Consider the following 21,876-nt stretch of genomic DNA (forward strand, 5'->3'; position numbering starts at 1 on the left):
TCTGGGTGTGTCGGTGTGTCTGGGTGTGTCTGGGTGTGTCGGTGTGTCTGGGTGTGTCTGGGTGTGTCGGTGTGTCTGGGTGTGTCTGGGTGTGTGGGTGTGTCTGGGTGTGTGGGTGTGTCTGGGTGTGTCTGGGTGTGTGGGTGTGTCTGGGTGTGTGGGTGTGTCTGGGTGTGTGGGTGTGTCTGGGTGTGTGGGTGTGTCTGGGTGTGTGGGTGTGTCTGGGTGTGTGGGTGTGTCTGGGTGTGTGGGTGTGTCTGTGTATATATATGTGTGTGTGTATATGTGTATATATATATATTCACAGAAAAAACCATAGGTTTGAGACCATATATAGTTAGGTATTTGCATTTACAAAACCTTGAAAATTCAATGAAAAAACCATAGGTTTGAGACCATATATAGTTAGGTGAATATTTTAATCATACAAAACCAATGAAATTCCATATATAGTTAGTTGCACTAACTATATATTTCGCGCACCCGCAATCCACTGCTGATGATGTCACATATTACATCATTCATGACATCACTGATGACATCTCAAATGACATCACTGATGACATCTCAAATGACATCACTGATGACATCTCAAATGACATCACTGATGACATCACTGATGACACCATCCAGTGACTGTGTGTTTCTGTAAAGTTTAAATATGTTTGACATATTGAAGAATGAGTGGATGTATAAGTGTCTGGATGAAGGATTTAGTAGGTGCGTGACTGACTGTATGAGTGAGTGAATAAATGTGTCGTACTAAATGCATGGGTTAGTGACTAAACTGTCTGAATGTGTGCATCAGTATGTCTGTTGTGATGTAAACTGCTGCATGTGTTGATCATTAGCTATACGAGAGGCTATATGTGTTATTAATTGGTTGCCCAAGTATTTGTATGGGAGATTGAGTTTGTGTGGGGGTGGCTGGGAGGTGTGTGACTCTGTGCATAGATGTGTGAGCAGTTGATTCACTAGGTGTATGAGTTCAAGAGTGCATGTGGAAACAGCTACATGGGCGGTTGACTGTGTGCATGAGTGTATTGATAAGTGAATGGATATCTCAATGCTACATTCATAGTAAGTACATATGTAAAACACAGTACATGTGAGAGTTGGCATATATAAATAACTGTGCATGAGAGCCAGTGAATGTGTGAGTGGCTGTATGGATCATTGTGAACTTGTATCAGGGATTGTATAAGAGAGTAAATATGTGTTAGTATATGTTTGAATAAGTAAGGTGTGTATAACTGTATAGTTGAGGAAATGGAGGTGAGATTGATTCTTTGCATGACTAAGTGTGTGAGTAACTCCATGGATGAGTGACAGTGTGTGAGTGTCTGTATACACTGAGTGTATCTAAGGTTATATTAGAGTCTGAAGAGGTTCATCGTATTAGCACATGAATGATGTCATCAGTGATGTGATCAATGATGTCATCAGTGATGGCATCAGTGATGGCATCAGTGATGGCATCAGTGATGGCATCAGTGATGGCATCAGTGATGGCATCAGTGATGGCATCAGTGATGGCATCAGTGATGGCATCAGTGATGGCATCAGTGATGGCATCAGTGATGGCATCAGTGATGGCATGAATGATGTAATATGTGACATCATCAGCAGTGGATTGCGGGAGCGCGAAATATATAGTTAGTGCAACTAACTATATATGGAATTTCATTGGTTTTGTATGATTAAAATATTCACCTAACTATATATGGTCTCAAACCTATGGTTTTTTCATTGAATTTTCAAGGTTTTGTAAATGCAAATACCTAACTATATATGGGCTCAAACCTATGGTTTTTTCAGTGAATTCGCAAGGATTTTTAAATACTTATTCTTAACTATATAAGGCCTGAAACCTATGTTTTTTTCTTTGAATTTCAAAGGTTTGTTAAATGCTAATTCCATTAGCGGATAACGTTTAAATGTATTAATATCCTAGTGGGACCACCTGAGCAGCCCTAAGGGGTCAGGGTGTTTCTACCCTGCCCCCTTTTTGTGTTCTACACGTTTTTTTTCTGCTTTTTTGTGCCTCAGTCTACTAAGACCCAAGATGGATGCCAACACCTCCTGGTTAGAAGTGTTGACAGCCAATGAGCATGCAGCTTTCTCGGGAAGGCATGCTGATTGGCTGCCACTGTCTGTCAACACTCAAAACCAGGAAGTGTTGGCAGCCATCTTGTGCCTTGTTAGAACCAAGGCACAAGAAAGCAGTGAAACAAAGGTGTGAAACTCGCAAAGGGGCCAGAGTAGAATCACCCTGACCCCCTAGGCCTGCTCAGGGGGTCCCACAAAGAACCCAAAGGCAAAAAATGTATTTTTTGGTAAAAATCGGGGTACGCGTACAGTGCGCGTACGGTACGCGTACCACGCGACTTTAAAAAAAAAAAAAATATTATTTTTGCCTTCGGAGTCCTTGTGGGACCCCCTGAGCAGGTCTAGGGGGTCAGGGTGCTTCTACCCAGCCCCCTTTTTGAGTTCTACACGTTTGTTTTTCTGCTTTCCTGTGCCTCAGTCTACCGAGGCACAAGATGGCTGTCAACAGTTTCTGTTTTGAAGTGTTGACAGACATTGGCAGCCAATCAGCATGCAGCTCGTGCGCTTGAGGTACGCTGTACGTGCGCGTACCGTCAGCGCACCGGTAAGCTCACGGGTAAGCTGCTATAGATATATATATTTTTTTGAACCTTAATTTCTCAAAATCCACTCGACCGCATATCTTGAGACCTAGCAAAGGCACATCGGGCTAACAGTCCCTACAATTTTGCCAAGTTTGGTGGAAATCCATTCAGCCGTTCGGGCTAAAAGTGAGTCCAACCGCCCTATGGAAAATTGCATGGGGAAAACACGTTTTGGGACCCCCCTTTTTTCTCGGCCCCCGCTTGACGAATCCCCCCCCAAACTTTCAGGGAAGGACCGGAGAGTAAATGTGCCATTTTCAGGCAAGTTTCAGCCAATTCCGTCCATCAACCCCAAAGTTATTCAACATAGAATTTTGAAAAATCCCATAGGAAAAAAATCCTAACTATATATACCTACTGGCGACCGCCAGTAGGTAATATATATATATATATATATATATATATATATATATATATATAATATTTTTAGGTCTCGCCTACGCAGCGCGCTTACGCTGCAGAGGCAAAAAGACCTTGTGTAATCACTTTGGCTTTTCAGCCAAAAACGTGCATGCGTTCCATTGCCTTCCATGGCAACGCGTGCACATGTGGCGATTCCCTTGCAGGAGCACGCAACGCCATATGGTAGCAATTGTCGCGACTGGCGCTGCTCCATCTCGCAAGTGAAACGCTTTCACTCGCCCCCTCCTCTCGCCCCTACCTCTGCTGCCTCCTTTTAGGGCGAGGAACGCGCTTATTCTAATTCTCGGTGTCATGCGTGTCCATTCCTTTCACCTCCCCCACCTCTTCCGGTCCTTGTTGCTGGTTACAAAGCTGAGATTTCAAGTCCCTGTTTTATAAACCGTGGGAGACTGTTTTTGCGCATTTCCTAATCTCGGATGCAGAGCAGAAGTGGTGAACGCGGGGGCCGGCTGCCTGAAGGGACACTTAGACACAAGGGCCTGAATGGAGCCTGCGACTCCTGATGTTTCTGGCACAGCTCGCGTCTGCTCAAGGCCGAGCATCTGGAAGTGTTTTCTTCTGACTGCGGGTTTCATCAGTGGGAGGAATCCACCCTGTGTGGTGGGCGACCTGCTACTGCCAGCCATCCCAGAATTCCCCAGTGTGGAGTAACTGCCCCACAGTACAGCATCCGCTCGGCCTTGTATACCACAGCCAAACTAAACGGGACTGAATGTTGTCACTCTGTCGTCCTCGTGGTTTAGATGTGCAGAGTATGTATTTATGAAGATTTTTTTAAAGCACCTACGTGTCCCTTTTCGGTACCTTGCGTCTGGATGCACACACACACTATGTATAATATAGAGCATCTTGGCTTCGAGAAGGATTTTTGTTTGGAATGCTTGTGTAAATATAGGATTGCAGATGACAAAAGTATGCTTTATTGCATCTTAGAAGGTGTAAAACAGTTCCTCCTGCGTTGCAATGGCCGCCCCTACTTGGAGCCGCCGGAGAGATGGAAGCAGTGCGGTCTGGGGGAGGTTTACCAATGTGATGCTCAGCTCAGTCAGTCTCACAGGTTCAGTGAGACTGGCTAAAACGGTGTGTAATTCCCCACTCTGAAGGCTTCAGCGAAATATGAAAAGAAAACACGAATTAAAACAAAAGATACTTAAAAAATTCAAGCGCGGAATGTTTTTCAGCACAGAAAGGCTGAAGGGTGGACCCATTTTTCCGAACTATTTATACAGTCCGAAATGGGAGGGACACCTCCAGCCGGTAGTGGCTGAGCCGGCTAATCCAAAAATCTACTCCAGTTATTTATTTTTAAATTTTTATTTTCATTGGTTGTTAAAGCACGGGCATTGACATACCTAAAACGTTAAAGGGATGAGTCGAGAAAACATAGAAAGCCAAAGTCCCAAAACTTCGGCTCCATCGCAAAGCTGGGCAAGGGTACAAAAAGGGATTGGCCACTCGGCTTTAAAGATCACCTAAACTCCACCTCTGGATTAACACCGTATGTAGAGTGAAACTGTCTATAGAATGGGCACTTCTGGACAAGGCACTGAACAATTTACTCTTCCTAAATGAGAAACCATTGTCCATGCAGATCCTCGCACTAGCTTTTAACATGAGTAACTTTTGTGGTTCTGCGGATTCTCATCAGTACTATGGAACAGCCGAAGGGGTCCTGGCTTATCTAATGTAAACAAAAACAGACTGTGTGAACAGGAAGTGTATTCATTTACTCCATCACTTCCTGTTATCTTAAGGTTCAGTCCTACCAAATGTTGTCTTCAACCAGGGTAAGGTGTTCATGGTCCATCACTATCTACCAATAAGCTCACAACACCAAGCTTAACAAGTGAGTATAATCGGCCATCGACCACTACCCTCCAAAATGGAAAATAACGGTCAAACTGAGAAACTGGATGCTCACCAACATTCAGAATTTGAACCTGCACAATCAACACCCATCTGCTGACAGCTAAAAAGTGAACTGCAAAGACGTTGGCACATCCCTGCATCCCCCTCAAACTTTTATACAAATATTTATTCTGCCGTCCAAACATTTTGCCCAGGCTGTGCAATCTCCAAAATGAATTAGCGGTCCTTAACTTCCAAATAATGTTTGCTCCCATTACTACACCATATGATTTTCCAAGTGATCATTCTAAAGCTTCTAATTACGATAGTGGCCTGCTACCAAGCCCAAGCAGATGAACACCATCATTAAAGTATGCATTGATACCAGGCAGTAGAAGACCCAAGTAAACTCACACCATCCCAATTCTAAAGATATACATGGACCACTACCACTCTCTTCCACCCCCCCCCTCCCCGTCATCCCACACTTCAAGTTCTTATCCATCACATCCAGACCTGTGATAAACTTGTCCTGTCTACCTAGCAACAATCTGAAGAACATGGGTGAATTAATAGCAGTAACAAATTAAAGGGAAAATCTCAAAGAAAAGTATGCAAATCTTCCGTGTTATTTAAACCGTTTCAAGCTGTCTTAGGAGTATCTCCCTATTACCACCTTTTCTGGGTATGGGAACGTGATCAACCACAAAATACTTTAGGCAGTTAATGTCTTTATTATGCACAGATTTAAAATGCCGGTCGACCGGATAGGCTGGGTCGCAGTTGATGATAGCTCTGATGTGTTGCCGTATTCCTCACGTGCACCTGGTGCTTGGTGCTTCCCACATACCTAAGCCCACAGGTGCACGTGAGAATATATACTGAAAAATCTGTGTGGCAGTCAAAATTGCCCCTGATCTTTTGTTCCTGTTCTCTAAAGGGTGATCTGTATTTTGTAGTACTAACACCAAACTTGCACGCTCGGCAGGTCGCACACTTTAAGAAACCCTGTTTAACCGGTAGCCATGTTTTAACTAAAGCCCCTTCTGCCACGGGTTTAGATAAATATGCCTCCATAGTTTTGCATTTCCTCAAGGTGACAGTAGGTCTTTCTGGTAATCTGTCCTTCAGGATATTGTCAGTCAAAATTACGGGCCAATTTCTACTTACAATGGATTTAATCTTATGTTCCTGCAGGCTATAGGTTGTAATTAGTCTGGGTGCATCCATGTCCTCCCCTTTGTCTGATTTCTTATCTTCATGGCTTACTGGAAGTAGTGTTTCCCTAGTTCTGTTAGCTTTTAGGACTGCTTTAGTTAGAACACCTTCTGAGTAACCTCTTCTTCTAAAACGTTCCACTGTCTCTACCTTACATGTTTCATATTCCTCCGGTCTACTGCATATACGCTTTAGTCGCAAGAGTTCCCCGAAGGGAATACTTGCGCTCAAATGTCTAGAGTGTGCACTAGTGGCGTGCAATAATGCATTCCCTGCTGTAGGTTTCCTAAAGGCACATGTATGTATATGTATGTATATGTATGTATATTTCTGATAGATACATCTGCCGTGTGGATTCCTCACCTTGTGAATATCCCCTTGCGTCAGCAACATTCGGAATTTTTTTTTGTAGCTTTGCGCCAACGTGGACTTGGACGTCATAGACACGGCATCGCACGCGACTCCGCTGGCGTCACCGACGCCTACAATAGGCCCACGCCGGCGTGATGACATCAGTTCCCTTTTTTCCGCGTCGTCGACGCGAACGGTTTCGGGATTCTCAGTAGTTTTTGGTAACTGTTACTTTTTTCTTCATTTCTTTCTTCTCTTGCCTCTTTGTCTCCCTATAATGTCGACAAAGACTGGATTTAAGCCCTGCAGGGAGTGCGGGAAAATGATGTCCGTTACGGACCCACACCAGGACTGTATTTGGTGTTTAAGCTCCGGCCACAACGTGGATGGATGTTTGTCGTGCCAAAAAATGAACCCAAAGGCCCTACGAGAGAGGGAGACCAAACTTCTTGTGGCGAAGCTGAAAGCCGATAAAGGAAAGAAGTCTTAAAGATCCCGCTCGAGGAAGTCTAGGTCGAGGTCAAGATCAAGATCTCGATAGGCATCGGCTTCGAAGTCCTTGTCAGATCATGCTTCGAGGTCGGATAAGAAGCACAAGAAAAGGAGGCATGAGTCTCCACGTCATTCGGGTGAGAAATCAGGCTCGAAGTTGAGATCGCCCAAGAAGGTTAGATCGAAGGTGATCCCACCGCAAGAGGCTTCGGATCGGGAAGGTGAAGCCTCGCCTTCGGAGTCACAAGTTCAATCTCCGACTCCGTTTTCCTATCCGACGCCGTCTCCGGCTCAAGAAGAGGTGGAGGAAGTTCCTAATGAGAGAGAAGCATCTGCGCCTGTTGAAGAGCCGGATTCGAATCTGCCTTGATCAGCCTGAGGGTGATCATCCACCTTTTCCTGCGCCAGGTCAGGATTCTTCAGCGTTCCTGAACGCTGTGTATGGGGTATTCTCAAAATCATGGTACCCTTCTGGTGCCCCCTCGGGTCCCATGGGTCCAATGGCATTTAATTTGGGTGTTCCACACTCTTATGCCCCGGCACCTTTCATGCCGTATAGGCCAGCCCCGATGCCGCTGTGGCAGTACTCGGCTCCGCCGAGGTCGACGCCGGCTCGACCCAAGTCGATGACTCCGGTACCGGCGTCGCCCGCTCCAAGCAGGTCTTTGGAACATCCATCTAAGCCTTTGGATTCTGTACCGACGTCTGCTCCGGCTCAGTCGTAGTCGGTGGTGGATCCGACTGCGATCCGTGTAAAGGAGAGATCCAGGAGGGAAGCACAACGCCTCCTGGAGGAACGGAGGTATTGCGATTCTCACCCAGACTTGGAAGAAGGTGAACTGGAAGAGGATTGTTTCGAAGAGCTGGCTGATGCTAGTGGCCTTGATTTTTCCCCGGAGTGGGAATTGCCATCAGGTCCGGATACGCCTTCAAAGGATGTCCAACCTTATCACGTGGTAATGGGGAAGGCAGCATGACTTTTAGGTGTGACATTACCAACTGTTGAGTTTAAGTCAAATCTGCTTACAGAAGTACTCCATTCACCTAGCTCAGCTGTGGAACCGTTACTACCATTTAATGAGGCATTGACTGAACCTATTATGGAGGTATGGAAAAAACCTCTTTCTGCTCCTGCTGTCTCAAAGTGTGGCGAGGAGATATACGGTGGCTCCCGAAGACCCTGCCTTTTTGTCATCTCATCCTTCTCCTGAAAGCCTGGTGATTCAGGCTGCGTGCTCTAAAAATTCGGTTGGTGCTTTTCCCCAAGTACCTGGTGACAAGGAGGCCAAGAAGCAGGATCAAGTGGCCAAGAAAACTTTCTCCTCCGCAAGTATGGCATTAAAGTCAACGAATGCCACTTGTCTCATGGGGAGTTATGTACACGCACTTATGGACTCAATGCGTTTGTTGATTCCAAAGGTTCCAGAGGACTGCAGGGGTGACTTTGAGGAGGTATTATCTGATACTCAAGCGGCAGCTCGTCAAGTTATCCAGAGCGGTCTAGATACTGCAGATTCTGTGGCACGGATCATGGGCACTGCAGTTGCCACAAGATGATCAGCTTGGCTGAAATCCTCGGATTTTTCTACGGATGTGCAATCTGCATTTAGATCTACCATTTGATGGAGTTGGACTCTTTGACAAGAAGGCAGATACCGCCTCAGAGATTTAAAGACAGCAGAGCAACTGCTAGATCTCTGTCTTCAAGTAAGAGGTTCAACGACCAGAAAGTTCAGAGGTTTTGGACGCTCTTCTTTTCGTACCTATAGACAAGGTCATCATCAGCAGCGAGAGCAGCAGCAGCAAAATACCTTGTATAGGTCATACAGGGGAAAGCAAAGTGCACGTCCTCGAGGGCGTCAAGCCTCTTCCTCCTCCACCTCCTCCAACCCCCCAGCCACAGAAAAGCAGCCCTAGATCCGCCATTCAGGATCATGTGGGTCCGGTGGGGGGTCAGCTTACCCACTTTCTACGGGATTGGGAATCTGTTACATCAGATCTTTAGGTTCTCAATCTCGTAGAAAATGGGTATGCCCTTCCCTTTCGGGAATTCTCTCCCAATTATCCTCCTTGTCAAGGTTTTTGCACCGAGGAACATCTGTTACTTCTGCAGGAGGAAGTGCAGACATTGTTAAAGGGTGCAATAGAGGTGGTCTCTGAGCAGGAAAGGGGTCAGGGATGCTACTCCCGGTATTTCCTGATTCCCAAGAAGGATGGCAGACTTCGTCCAATCCCGGATCTCAGGATCTTGAATCTCTATCTGAAACAGGAGAAATTCAAGATGCTCACCCTTGCTCAGGTTCTGCAGGCGCTGCTAGAAGAAGACTGGATGGTGTCACTCAACTTGCAGGATGCGTATTTTCACATCCCAATCCTAAAGTCGCACAGGAAGTATCTCCGTTTTACGGTGGGATCGCAGCACTATCAGTTTGCGGTCCTTCCGTTTGGGCTTACTACTGCGCCTCGAGTCTTCACCAAGGTGATGGCAGTAGTGGCGGCACATCTCAGAAGGTCGGGGATTCCAGTATTCCCCTATTTGGACGATGGCTGATCAAAGCAGTCTCGTCAGAGAGAGTGCTTCATCATCTGCAAGAGACAACCCAGTTGTTGTACAGGTTGGGTTTTTCGATAAATGTACCCAAGTCTTACCTGGTACCCTCCCAGCGCAACCTGTTCATAGGTGCTGTACTGCACACAACTGTATGTCGCTCATTCCCTCCTCCTCAAAGGATTCGCGACATACAGGAAATGATTCCTTTATTTTACAATGGAGCGGTCGTTCCAGTTCTGAAGGTCCTTCGCCTGCTCGGTCTGATGGCTTCATGCATTCTGTTGGTCAACCATGCATGCTGGCACATGAGGGCACTCCAGTGGTGCCTCCGCAGGCAGTGGTATCAGCACAATGGAGATCTCAGGGAGTCAGTGAGGATCTCCAGAGAAGCTGCAGCGGATCTGTCTTGGTGGGGCGTGGAAGGCAACCTGTCTCACGGAAGCCTTTTCAGTTGCCTTCTCCGGTGGCCACAGTGATAACGGATGCATCCACTCTCGGGTGGGGTGCTCATCTGGGGGATCTGGAGGTCAAGGGTCTTTGGTCTCCAGAGGAAAGGTTGCTTCACATCAACCTTCTAGAATTGCGGGCGATACGTTTGGCGCTCAAGGCCTTCCTCCCTTCCCTTCGCGGTCGTTCGGTCCAGGTCCTGACGGACAACACGACCGCGATGTGGTACATCAACAAACAGGGAGGAGTGGGGTCGCATCTTCTCTGCAGAGAAGCTCTGCGTCTCTGGTCCTGGGTTCAGGACCATCAGATTTGTCTGATGTCAAATCATCTGGCCGGAGTTCTGAACGTTCGTGCAGACAGTCTCAGTCGGCAGTTCTCTGCCGACCACGAGTGGAGGCTTCACCCGGAGGTGGTTCGTCAGGTCTTTCGGACGTGGGGGACTCCTCGGGTGGACCTGTTCGCCACTCGCGAGAATGCTCACTGCCTGTCATTCTGCAGTCTCCAGTTTCCGATGCAAGGAGCCTTGGGGGATGCGTTTCAGTGGAGTTGGAGAAATCCACTCCTTTACGCGTTTCCTCCCATACCTTTGATTCCTCTGGTTCTGAGGAAGATTCGCCAAGACCGGGCCCAAGTCATATTGGTTGCCCCGGACTGGCCAAGAAGGGTGTGGTATACAGATCTTCTCTACCTCTCCTCTCACCCGCCGCTCCGTCTCCCTCTCCGGGCAGACCTCCTCTCTCAGATGGAGGGGCAGGTTCTACACCCCCACCTCCAGACATTACACCTTCATGCCTGGAGATTGAACGGGGCAACCTGAATTCCTTTTCTCCCCCGCCTGACGTGGTGGATGTCATCTTGTCGGCCAGGCGTGACTCCACTAAGTCCATCTATTCTTATAGATGGTCAAAATTTGTCACTTGGTGTGGGGGGAAATCTATTGACCCTTTGAGAGCCCATTTGTCTGATGTTCTCCAGTTTGCCCTTTCTCTGGCGCAGCAAGGGCTTGCTGTTGCCACAGTTAAGGGCTATCTTTCTGCGCTGTCGGCTTTTCTCTGTTTGCCTGATCAGCCATCTCTTTTCAAATCTCCTGTAGTTTTAAGGTTTTTAAAGGGTCTCACAAATAAGTTCCCTCCTGTTCCTTTTATTGTGCCTCAGTGGGACTTAAATCTTGTCTTGACCTTTTTGATGGGTGCTCCTTTTGAGCCTCTTCACAAATGTCCTTTGAGGCTTTTGACTCTTACGACCGTCTTCCTCGTTGAAATAACTTCTGCAAGGAGGGTAACTGAGTTTCAAGCTCTTAGTTCTAAGCCCCCTTTCTTGACCATTCATGCTGATCGAATGGTTCTTAGGACCAGGGCTGCTTTTCTTCCAAAGGGGGTTACTCCTTTCTACCTTGGTCAATCCATTACCCTCCCTACCTTTTATCCTCCCCCACACCCTTCCAAGGAGGATGAGAGGTTGCACCGTCTGGACCCCAAAAGGGCAGTGTCCTTTTACTTGGACAGATCTAAAGACTATCGTTTGGATGACCAGCTCTTCATTGGGTTTGCTGGCTGCAAAAGAGGAAGAGCGGTCCTTAAAAGAACTTTGTCAAGATGGATTGTCTTCTGTATAAAGATCTGCTACTCATTGGCCGGTAAGGAACCACCAGAGGGTTTAAGGGCTCATTCTACAAGAGCTAAGTCTTCAACCTCAGCATTGGCTAGAGGTGTTCCTGTAGAGGATATTTGTAGGGTGGCAGCTTGATCTTCCCTCGACACTTTCGCGAAGCATTACTGCTTGGATTCCGATGTGAGGGACGGCCACTTTGCGTGCTCCAGGATTTCCTGGTTTAGAAGAGTGGACGCCCTCCTCCGGGAGTGGGGACTGCTGTGGGACTCTATTCACAAGGTGAGGAATCCACACGGCAGATGTATCTATCAGAAGAACAAGATACTTATTGTCGGTAACGCTTTTTCTGGTAGATACAATTTCTGCCTGTGGATTCCACACTGACCCACCCGCCTCCCCGTTGTCCACTCTTCTATACCAGAGTTTCTGTAATGTATTTATTTTATTGTCAAGGAGTTGTTTATTTCAAATGTTTTATTGCATTTGCTTCACACTGTGTGTGTTACCTTGATATTTGTACTGCGTATACTGTGTATATGTCTGTCATTGGTCCGTCCGTGTGCCTCGAAGGCACGGAAAAAAGGGCGGAACTGATGTCATCACGCCAGCGTGGGCCTATTGTAGGCGACGTCAGCGGAGTGGCGTGCGATGCCGTGTGTCTACGACGTCCAAGTCCACGTCGGCGCGAAGCTACAAAAAGAATTTCCGAATGTTGCTGACGCAAGGGGATATTGTCAAGGTGAGGAATCTACAGGTAGATATTGTATCTACCAGAAAAAGCGTTACCGAAGGTAAGTAACTTGTTTGTGTGTGTGTGTGTGTGTGTGTATGTATATGCATACATATAGATTTATACAAGTTAGTAAGAAAAGTGAAACTCCTGAAAATCCACACCCTCCATCCCAAGATAGATGGACAAGGAACATTGGATGAAGCAACAACATTTGATGCACTCACGGGTAGGGACATGGGAGCTCTGAGTATAGCACGGGAACTCTTGGATGAAACAAATTCACAGAATGAACCAATACCAGCACTGACACAAATGCTGGAAGAGGGAGGCATTAAACAACGAGGATGTAAAAGTATGATGACCATTACATCGAAATTTATTCCCAAAGTCGTCCACGATGCCATAGATACCTTCCAGGAGGTAGTAATTGGAGAAATCAAGAACTTGCAAAAAAAAAAGAAATTCAATAGTGCAAGGAGAAATCTGAACAAAATGGAGTGGGCAATAATTAAGGAATTGCAAGAAGATGATAATATCATAATCAAGCCGAGTGATAAAGGGGGAATATAGTTATCCTCAATAAGCAACAATATGAGGATGAAGCACTATCACAGTTAAAAAAAATTGGAACACTACTCCCCGGTACGAAGAGAGAAATTCAATGAGAGTATAGTGAATTTCCATACCCTCATTTTAGAATGGAAAGAGAAGGGCATAATGGATGTGAAGTACTGGAATAATTCGAAATGTGAGCATCCACAACTGGCAACTTTTTATCACCTGCCCAAAGTTCACAAAAGTAAAATTTGGCCGCCTGGACGACCTATTTTGTCCAGAAGGATAGCCTTCTGGAGAAAACCTCTATATACATTGACAATTTCATTGCACCACTAGTGCGGGATCTGAGCTCGTATCTAAGGGATACGAAAGACTTTTTGAGAATAATCCAAGGTGTGGCATGGGAGGATGCCTTTGTCTTGATAACACTAGACATTACCAGCCTATACACCTCGATAAGGCATGAAGATGGCTTGAAAGCAATGAGATATTTTTTGGATAGAAGAGCATTGAAATACAGGACACATAATTGCATGTTGATAGAACTGACGGAATATTGTTAAAAAAATTACATTTTTCTGTTCTCAGGACAGCTGTACTTGCAACGGCAGGGGACCGCAATGGGCAGGTGCTTCGCCCCCAGCTACGCGAATCTTTTCGTGGGCTGGTGGGAGGAGCACGTGGCCTGGGCGGGTACCAATGGCAAATTGGTGGAGAAAATAGCGTTGTGGATGCGCTACATAGATGATTAATTCATCGTGTGGCGCGGAACTGAAAGTGAGGCTGAGTAGTATATCAGGAGTCTCAATGATAATGAACAAAATCTTAAATTCACCAGCAACATCAGTAAGAAAGAGGTATTCTACCTGGATTTAAGAGTATATGTCCAGGAAGGGAGAATTGAGACATCCCTGTATAGGAAGCCAACGGCAGGCAATTCAATCCTGCATGCAGGAAGCTGCCACCCACGGAGTGTGGTTAACAACATTCCCCTGGGGGAGTTCCTGCGAATCAAGCGGAACTGCTCCACTGAGGAAGAATTTGTGAAAGCTAAAACAGAGTCCAGGCAAAGATTCTCAAAAAGGGGATACTCAAGGGGGTCGTGAACGAGGCAGAACGAAGGAGTAACATGGTGACCAGGAATTAATTGCTAGTAGACAGGACAAAAACCAAAGATATGAAGGTGAGACTGATAACCAACTTTACAGAGAAGTCTCCAGAACTGTTCCAGATCTTGAAGAACTGGAGCATATTGCAGTCTTATAGCATAATAGGGAAACTGATATCAGATTACCCATTGGTCACCTGCAGGAGAGGTACTTCCCTGAGGGATCATTTGGTCAATAGTCATTATGACCCCAAATGTAAGAAGACCCCGGTACCGGGTTTCTATCCATGCATGATATGCAAGGCCTGTAGAAACTCCAGTAAAGTCAAGGAATTCGAGGTACCAGGCAGAGTGAATAAGATCATAATCTCCAAACTCTTGAATTGCAACTCAGAGTTTACCGTATACTGTCTGGTGTGCCCGTGTGGTAAAAAATATGTGGGCAGCACAACGAAACGGACAAAATTGAGGGTGTTGGAACATATGAGAGCGATAAACACCAAAGATCAGAGCTATCCTGTGGCTCGACATTATGAGAAAATGCACAAAAGCAATAGCAATCTGCTCTCATTATTCATCAATTAACAAAAACAGAACGCGGGGGGAGACTGGGTCAAGAAATTAAGAACCCTCAAATCACGGTATATAATAATGCTGCAGACAAAGAACCCGGCAGGCCTTAACAATGAAGAAGAGATGTGGGTACACATTGGGTAGGACAGTATTTGTTCCTAATGAAATTTTGTTTTACCTGCAAATACTACTCCCTCTATGAGAATATTAGTTTTCACGTGTCAGCCCATCCAGGGCAACATAATAGAGGTGAAACGTGAAACTGTTGGCACTGACCCAAGGCCACCAAGTCAGAAAGAAGTTTCTAGGTGAGAGATCCTGTGAAGAGAACAGGAAAAGCCCATTCAGGGCAAAATTAATTCGAAAATTGAGATTTAGCTACGATTGCATGCAGAATTAAATGCACACTGTATTTTATTGTTGGGATTGAATAATCAAATGTTAATAATGCAATCCACATGATATGGGGAATTGAAATGGTAACAGGATCAAGCACCTTTCTGACATTACAAGATGGCCGCCACAGTAATGTAGTAAATTAACTGTGCCTTCTTTTATTTTTATTTTAATCACATGTGTGAATACCACGTAACTTTATTTAAATGATGTGAAAGCTTGTATCTATCGACACTGACGAAGGCGGCAACGCCGAAACGCGTTTGTTACGATTGTGCAGCGCTATAATAAATTATGGCAATGAAAACTTCGTGAAAGTGCTGTGAGTGCCCTTAATTGTGCAATGGTCCCTGGAGCGAGGACTGTGTGTTTTGATATATATATATATATATATATATATATGTATATGTATATGTATATGTATATGTGTATATATATATATATATATATGTATATATGTATATGTTTTCCGTGGTCCCAGTGCATGGGTGGGAATATTAAAGTGCTTATTACTTTGAGGATACACTGGAAGAGAACTAGGATTAAAGGTAAGTAACCTTTCTATACCTGTACTTATTTTATGAAATAATGTGTATTTGAGCTACGTAACACTGCCAACGTTTTTCTGCTCTAGGAATTTATGAAGAGAAATATGACAAGTGCAGTACAAGTGCTTATTCTTTAACATGTGGATGTTTTGAAAAATGAATTTCATAGAAACATAATTTAGTCCAATCCATATAATTAGTGCTTCTTTTTGTAGGCAAACCGAGACCCTGTAGGAAAGGTTGATGAAGGACAAGTAGAAAAAGATGCAAAGGTGAGTTGAAACTATTTACCTGTTTGGGTCACTTATTATTGAGTATAACATTTTAGAACCGAAAACCTTGTTTCTGATGGATATTTCTAACTGCCGATTCCTCACCTTTAGAATAATCCCTAGGTGGCAGACTGGATCTGAAAATGTTTATAGCAATGCTCACGTATGCTGCTAGGTGGCGGTGTAGCTTTGTCCTGCCCCAGAAGTGAGAGTACAGCCACATTTAAGTGACACCCAGTGTACTGATGTCAATTCTCTTCTTTCAGTGCTTTTATACACTAATTCGTGGCAATGCTTCCTTTTTTCGGTTGACGTTCTTTCTTTCTTTTAACTTTTTTAATGGTGCAAGGTAACTGTGTCCCCACCAAATTCTACAGGGTTTAAACCGCGTTGACTGTTGGATGCAGATGTTGGTGGTGGCCTCCCTAGTGTTTGTGCTCTTTCACAACTCCAAAATGTGTGACAAATGAGCTCTCATGCATCCAAAGGCGATCAGAGTCTATAATGCAAAGCTGTATTTCACAGAAAACCAAAAGAAGTCTCTGACCTTGCATAACTCCGTCTTGGAAGCAAACACATTCTCACTCTTGAAGCTGATTCTGTGACTGGTCTTTTTCTCAGTCAAGGTCTTCTGGTAAGTCAAAATCAAAGCAGCATAAGAAGTCAGTTGGACTCTACCCCATCCTGCCACTCAGTTGAAAGACCAGTCAGGAGGGCATAACGGTGCCAGCCAACATCTCTCCTAAGACCCTTGGTTGCTGAGCTGATTCCTCAACTGATCCATTGATTGATTTCGATCGATCCATCGGAACACTCCATACAGTAAGAGCTGGATAATGCTATAGAAACGCTCTTTTCACATGTACACATTCAGAAAAGCAGAGTAGAAAAACAAAGTGCATATGAACTGCTTTAATGTACAGCTGAAACCATAATCCTGCAAAGAGGAATTAAAGCATTGCCAGCTCACAGGCTGCATTGCAGAAAAACTTAGCGTAGAAAGCTGAAAAGCTAACTCATAGAAACATATAGGAAAAATCTGGCACTGTGCCTTTAAGACAGCTACGACCCCTAGCTTCCCATCATGCCTCATGGGTGACGGGTCAGTTCTTTCTGGCTCCTTCTTTCAGGACCCTGGTTACTTCAGCTCTGTTTTTCTGATTTCTGCCAGATAAAATCTCCTGTTTTTTGTTAGAACCTACTTACTTCGACGTCTTTTGGCTTTTAAAGTAGGTTTCTATTTTTTTGAGAGTTCAGCATATTTTTTCTCTCAGAAATGCTGTCGCTCTTTGACTCTTGCCCTTCCTGTGGCAAGAAGGCTAGATCGGACTCCCCTTCTTTCTGTAGTCTTTGCCTTCCTGAGGATCATGGTCCTAAGACTTGCCAGCATTGTCTGTCCCTGTCCAGGCGTACTCCGAAAGACAGAGGATTTGTCTTTATGGGCTGGCTGAGAAGGGAAAAGCCCCTTCTAGAGGCAGGTCTTCGGTGAAGAAGACAAATGAGAGAGCTAGATCATCATCAGGAGTGCTCTCCTTCAGCATATGGATCAATGCTGAAAATACCTTCACCCACAGCAAAAACGTCTACAAGAAGACCATTGACTGCGGGATCGCTGTCGAGAGAACACCGGTCATCAAAAACTTCAAGAAGACCATAGACGGTGGGCTCACTGCCAAGAGAACACCGGTTGTCGAAGACTTCAGGTACGTCACATCCTCCGCCGTTGTCAACCCTGCAACGATTGGCGTCGAGGAGTGTTTCTCCGTTGGTGCGGGCTCGCACACCATCAAGAGTTGAATCTCCGTCATCGCCGTCAGTACGGCGTTCGACATAGAGACATGCTCAGCTGTCGACAGTAGAGCGGTGATCGGCGGCGAAGCTGGCGTCTGTTGCTGCCAATCAGGCGGTGGTCAACATCGAGACCAGCCTTGCTGTCGCCAAGGTGCACGACATTCAACATCCAGAACACCTCCGTTGTAGTCAACCACACAGCGTTCAACGTTGTGTCCCAAATCTCCAGCGTCGGTGAAGGATTCCTCGTCGAGACCCAAAGTGAGGTATTCAAGACAACGTTCAATCTAGGTGGCGGTCTCCGACGAGAAGCATGATGTCGAAGGGGTTCTCCTTTAATTCACACACCCTTGGGTTCCCCTAGACGCTCCGCTTTGAGGGCGAGGTCGGTGAGGTCTATGGCTTCAACGTCGGAACAATCGACGTCGAAGCACAAAGAGGTTGAGGGGAGGATGCCTCTTGAGAGATTCACCGGTTCTTGTAACAGTCCACACTTAGCAACACTCAATCCTGGCTGGCCGTTAATCACCTCAAACTAAATGCGCTGAAAACCGAGTTCCTACTCATCTCACCCCCGGCGAAAACTTCCACCACCCAAACGTGGCTCAATAACCTAACAGCACTCAATGTCCAACCTACTATCGTGGACTCAGCAAAATCCCTAGGCATCACAGTTGACGCCAAGCTCAACATGCAACAGCACATTAGCATAGCCACAAAAGGGGCTAATTTCCATATCAACACACTGAGGAAACTCAAACCCTTCCTCCTTGCCAAAGACTTCCAAACTGCTGTACAAGCTTTAGTCATCCCTCGCATAGACTACGGAATTGTGGCCCTCAGCGGACTCCCGCTATCCACAACAGCACCCCTAAGAGCCTCCCTGAACGCTGCTGCGAGACTCATTACTGGCTCGAGAAAACATTCGCATATTTCCCCAGACCTAAAATCTCTAAAATGGCTGCCTTTTGAAGCCAGATTTCAACAAAAAATTGCAATAATGACACACTCGGCGGTGCACCACAAAGCACCCAACTACCTCGCGCAAAAGTTGTCTATATCAGGAGGGTCGAGATCCAATCGTAGTACAAAAAACCTACTTTTGAAGCCTAGTAGATTCCGGAAAGAAAAAACATACAAGCGCTCCTTCTCAGGAATGGCACCCAGGATCTGGAATGCGCTCCCTCCGGAAACGAGGCTTATCTCCTCCACGGCACTCTTCAAGAAAGAGGTGAAGAGAATCCTTCTGGCCAAGATCTCCTGAACATTACAGAGACTGGAACTGAGTCTCCGCATCGCGCTGTATCTCTGATCACCCTGCCCTTTGGCACTATCCTACTACCTAGAGGGGCACTACTACGCTACTCTCGTCCTATCGACCAATATATGCTACTCTTTGTTGGATTTATATGACTTGTTTACCTGACTGTATTTTGATAGGTTTTGATATGTTTCTGTACATTATTGTTATCTATGTTACTCTATGTTTATTGACCACTATATTGCTCCCATTATTTTGTTCATTTCTGTTGCCCTTGCCCCTGTCTCTGTGAAGCGCTCTGATATCTGTAAGGATCTTGTTCGCGCTATATAAAACTTTGAATAAATAAATAAATAAATAAATAAATAGTCGTACGTCGAGACACCATCGATGTTGCATTGTTCCTCCAGACGACGTTCAGCCTTTAAAGACCCCATGGAGTTATCGGCTTCAGTTACGAGCTCTCCTACAGTAATTTCAACGAGAAACTCTTAATCTCTGGAGGCACGAAGATCTCCTAGGCTAACCTCCCCACGAAGACCGAGGTTGCCTTCAGTTAATCTGTCATATAGATGGCTTCTTCCCCTCAGCCACTGGCAGAAAGCTCCTTCTGGCCAGGCTCAACGGGCTATGGAATATTCCAGTCCACTGCATAGATCCCCGTTGGAACAACTGGTGCAGGAAGTGGACAAATCACCTGTTGCTCGGACCAGGGATCGCCAAGAAAAATCTCCGGAGCATAGACCAGCTCTCCTGCTCATCGGAAAAGAACAAGAACAAGAACACCATCTTGGTCTTCCTCTTCAACTCGCTCTTCAAAAAGGGACTATTCACTTACCCTTACGAATACCCTTACTTGCCCTCCTTCTAGAGTGACTCCTATTGATGACATCAATACATATCAGGATGTCCTCACTAGAGGAGGGCAGAAGCTGCTCATAGACATGCTAGCGCCTCAAGCTTCTACCTTGATCATCTTTGAGACAATCATTCAAGACATTTGTAGAGCGCGCTACTCACCTGTAAATGTCTTAAAGTGCTGGGGGTGTTACTGCTTGAATAGCCAGGTCTTGAGTAGCCTCCTGAAGGTTAGTATCTCTTAGGTCTGCTGTATGAGTATGGGGAGGGTGTTCCAGGACTTGGCTGTGAGGGAGAACAATTTGCTGCCTGTGGTTGTTCGGATGCGGGCGACGAGGGAGTGGAGTTGGCGGTTCAGGGTGTAGAAGGTGTGTCGTCTGGTATGTTGGTCCGGTGTTGTGGAGTGCTTTGTGTGCGTGGGTGAAGAGCTTGAAGGTGATCCTCTTGTTGACGGGATTCCAGTGCAGGTCTCTCGGGTGGGGTGTAATGTGGCTGTGGCGAGGGGTGTCGAATCAGGCATGCAGAGGCGTTCTGTATGCTTTCCAGTCGTTTAAGTAGTTTGGCCGTGGCTCCTGTGTAGAGGGCGTTTCCGTAGTCCAGCCTGCTGCTGACGAGGGCCTGGGTGACTGTTCTTCTGTCGGTGGGGATCCACCTGTAGATTTTTCGGAGCATGTGGAGGGTGTTGAAACAGGAGGATGAGATGGTGTTGACTTGCTTGGTCATGGAGTGTTGAGTAGAGGATGAATCCCAGGTTGCGTGCGTGGTCATTGTGTCAGTGCTGCTCCCAGGGCAGTCGGCCACCAGGTCTGTCTAGATCTTTACTCCCACTGGTTCCTGGTCTTCTACAACCAGTAATGGATGTTTTTCTCACCCTATCCTCGATTAAAGCTGCCTCAGCGAGGATTCAGAAGAAATACAAACCAGCGGAAACAGATCCTTTATTTTTAAAATCCGATCCTCCACCGTACTCTGTAATCATCATGGCAGCAAAGAAAACTCATGCGGTCACTTCTTTATCCTCTGTCCCTCCAGACAAGGAGAGTAGGGCTCAGTATTCTTGGGGGAGAAAGGTATACGGATCCGCAGCATCCTTCTTGAAAGTATCTAGCGCCGCAGCCCTGTTGTGCCTTTATGACAAATCTTTATGGGACTCTTTGGAGTGTTTTAAGGAGAAACTGCAGAAAGAGGACCTCCAGGATTTTGCGGAGATTCTTCAGGAAGGGGCGCTGGTTTATAATCAGGTGATTAGTAGTGCAGCAGATGGGGCTTCACTAGCTGCTCATTCGTATGCACATGGAATTTGTGCACGGAGATCTTCATGGCTACGATTAACCGCTTTAAAGCCGGAGTCTCAGCATCGAATTCTAAATCTCCCATTTTCCGGCACCTCTCTTTGGTTCCCACACCGATAAGGAAATGGCCAGGATGAAGGCTGAGTTGGACACGTTGAAGGCGATAGGCCTGGAAAAGAAAGAAATCTGGCGTAAATGCAGGCCTTACAATCGCAAGAACTACCATCTGAGGGTTCAAACCCCTCAATGGCAGCAGTGACAAAACCAGCAGTCCAGGTCTCAGGTCCAAGGCCGTAGAGCCTCCAGAGGCAGAGGAGGTCAACATCAATAATCCTCCAGCGCAGCCAAGACTTCAGGGAAGCAAAGATTTTCTGCTTCCTCTAGCGCCTTTGCCCACTCCAGTGGGAGGAAGAATCTCGAATCATGTGGCAGAGTGGCGAAAAATCACCAAGGATCAGTGGGTGCTAAATCTACTGAAAAATGGATATGCACTTTTTTTCAGTGCACCCCGAAAGAAATTTTCTCCAGTAAAATCACACCCTCCCCAACTAAAATTACTACGTCAGGAGGTGTCTATCCTCCTCCAAAAGTTGGCCATAAAAGTTCATCCTGCTCAAAGCGGAAAAGGAGTCTTATTGGAGGTACTTTCTGGTGCCAAAGAGACCAGGCGCACAAATTCAGACCTGACCTGGGTCTTAAATCTCTGAACAAGAGCATTCGGAAGGAGAAGTTTTGCATGTTGGCACTACATCAAATATATCCGCACCTGCAGAAGGGATTGGATGTTTTCGATAGACCCCCAAGATGCGTACTTCCACATCCCGATTGCTCCACATCATTGCAAGTTCC

General features: G+C 46.0%; 1 protein-coding gene across 3 annotated transcripts in view; it reads left to right on the top strand.

Moving 5' to 3' along the window:
* The window catches only part of ANXA5 (annexin A5), a 1,060,565-nt gene that overhangs the window by 490,913 nt on the left and 547,776 nt on the right, over positions 1-21,876 (top strand). For all 3 annotated transcript variants that reach the window (XM_078676848.1, XM_078676851.1, XM_078676850.1), the window contains exon 8: positions 15,769-15,825. In XM_078676848.1, the coding sequence (XP_078532974.1) occupies positions 15,769-15,825 (57 nt within the window). The remainder of the gene's footprint in view (positions 1-15,768; positions 15,826-21,876) is intronic.

The sequence above is a fragment of the Lissotriton helveticus genome, chromosome 2_1, assembly GCF_964261635.1.
Source record: "Lissotriton helveticus chromosome 2_1, aLisHel1.1, whole genome shotgun sequence".
In the NCBI taxonomy this organism is placed as follows: Eukaryota; Metazoa; Chordata; class Amphibia; order Caudata; family Salamandridae; genus Lissotriton; species Lissotriton helveticus.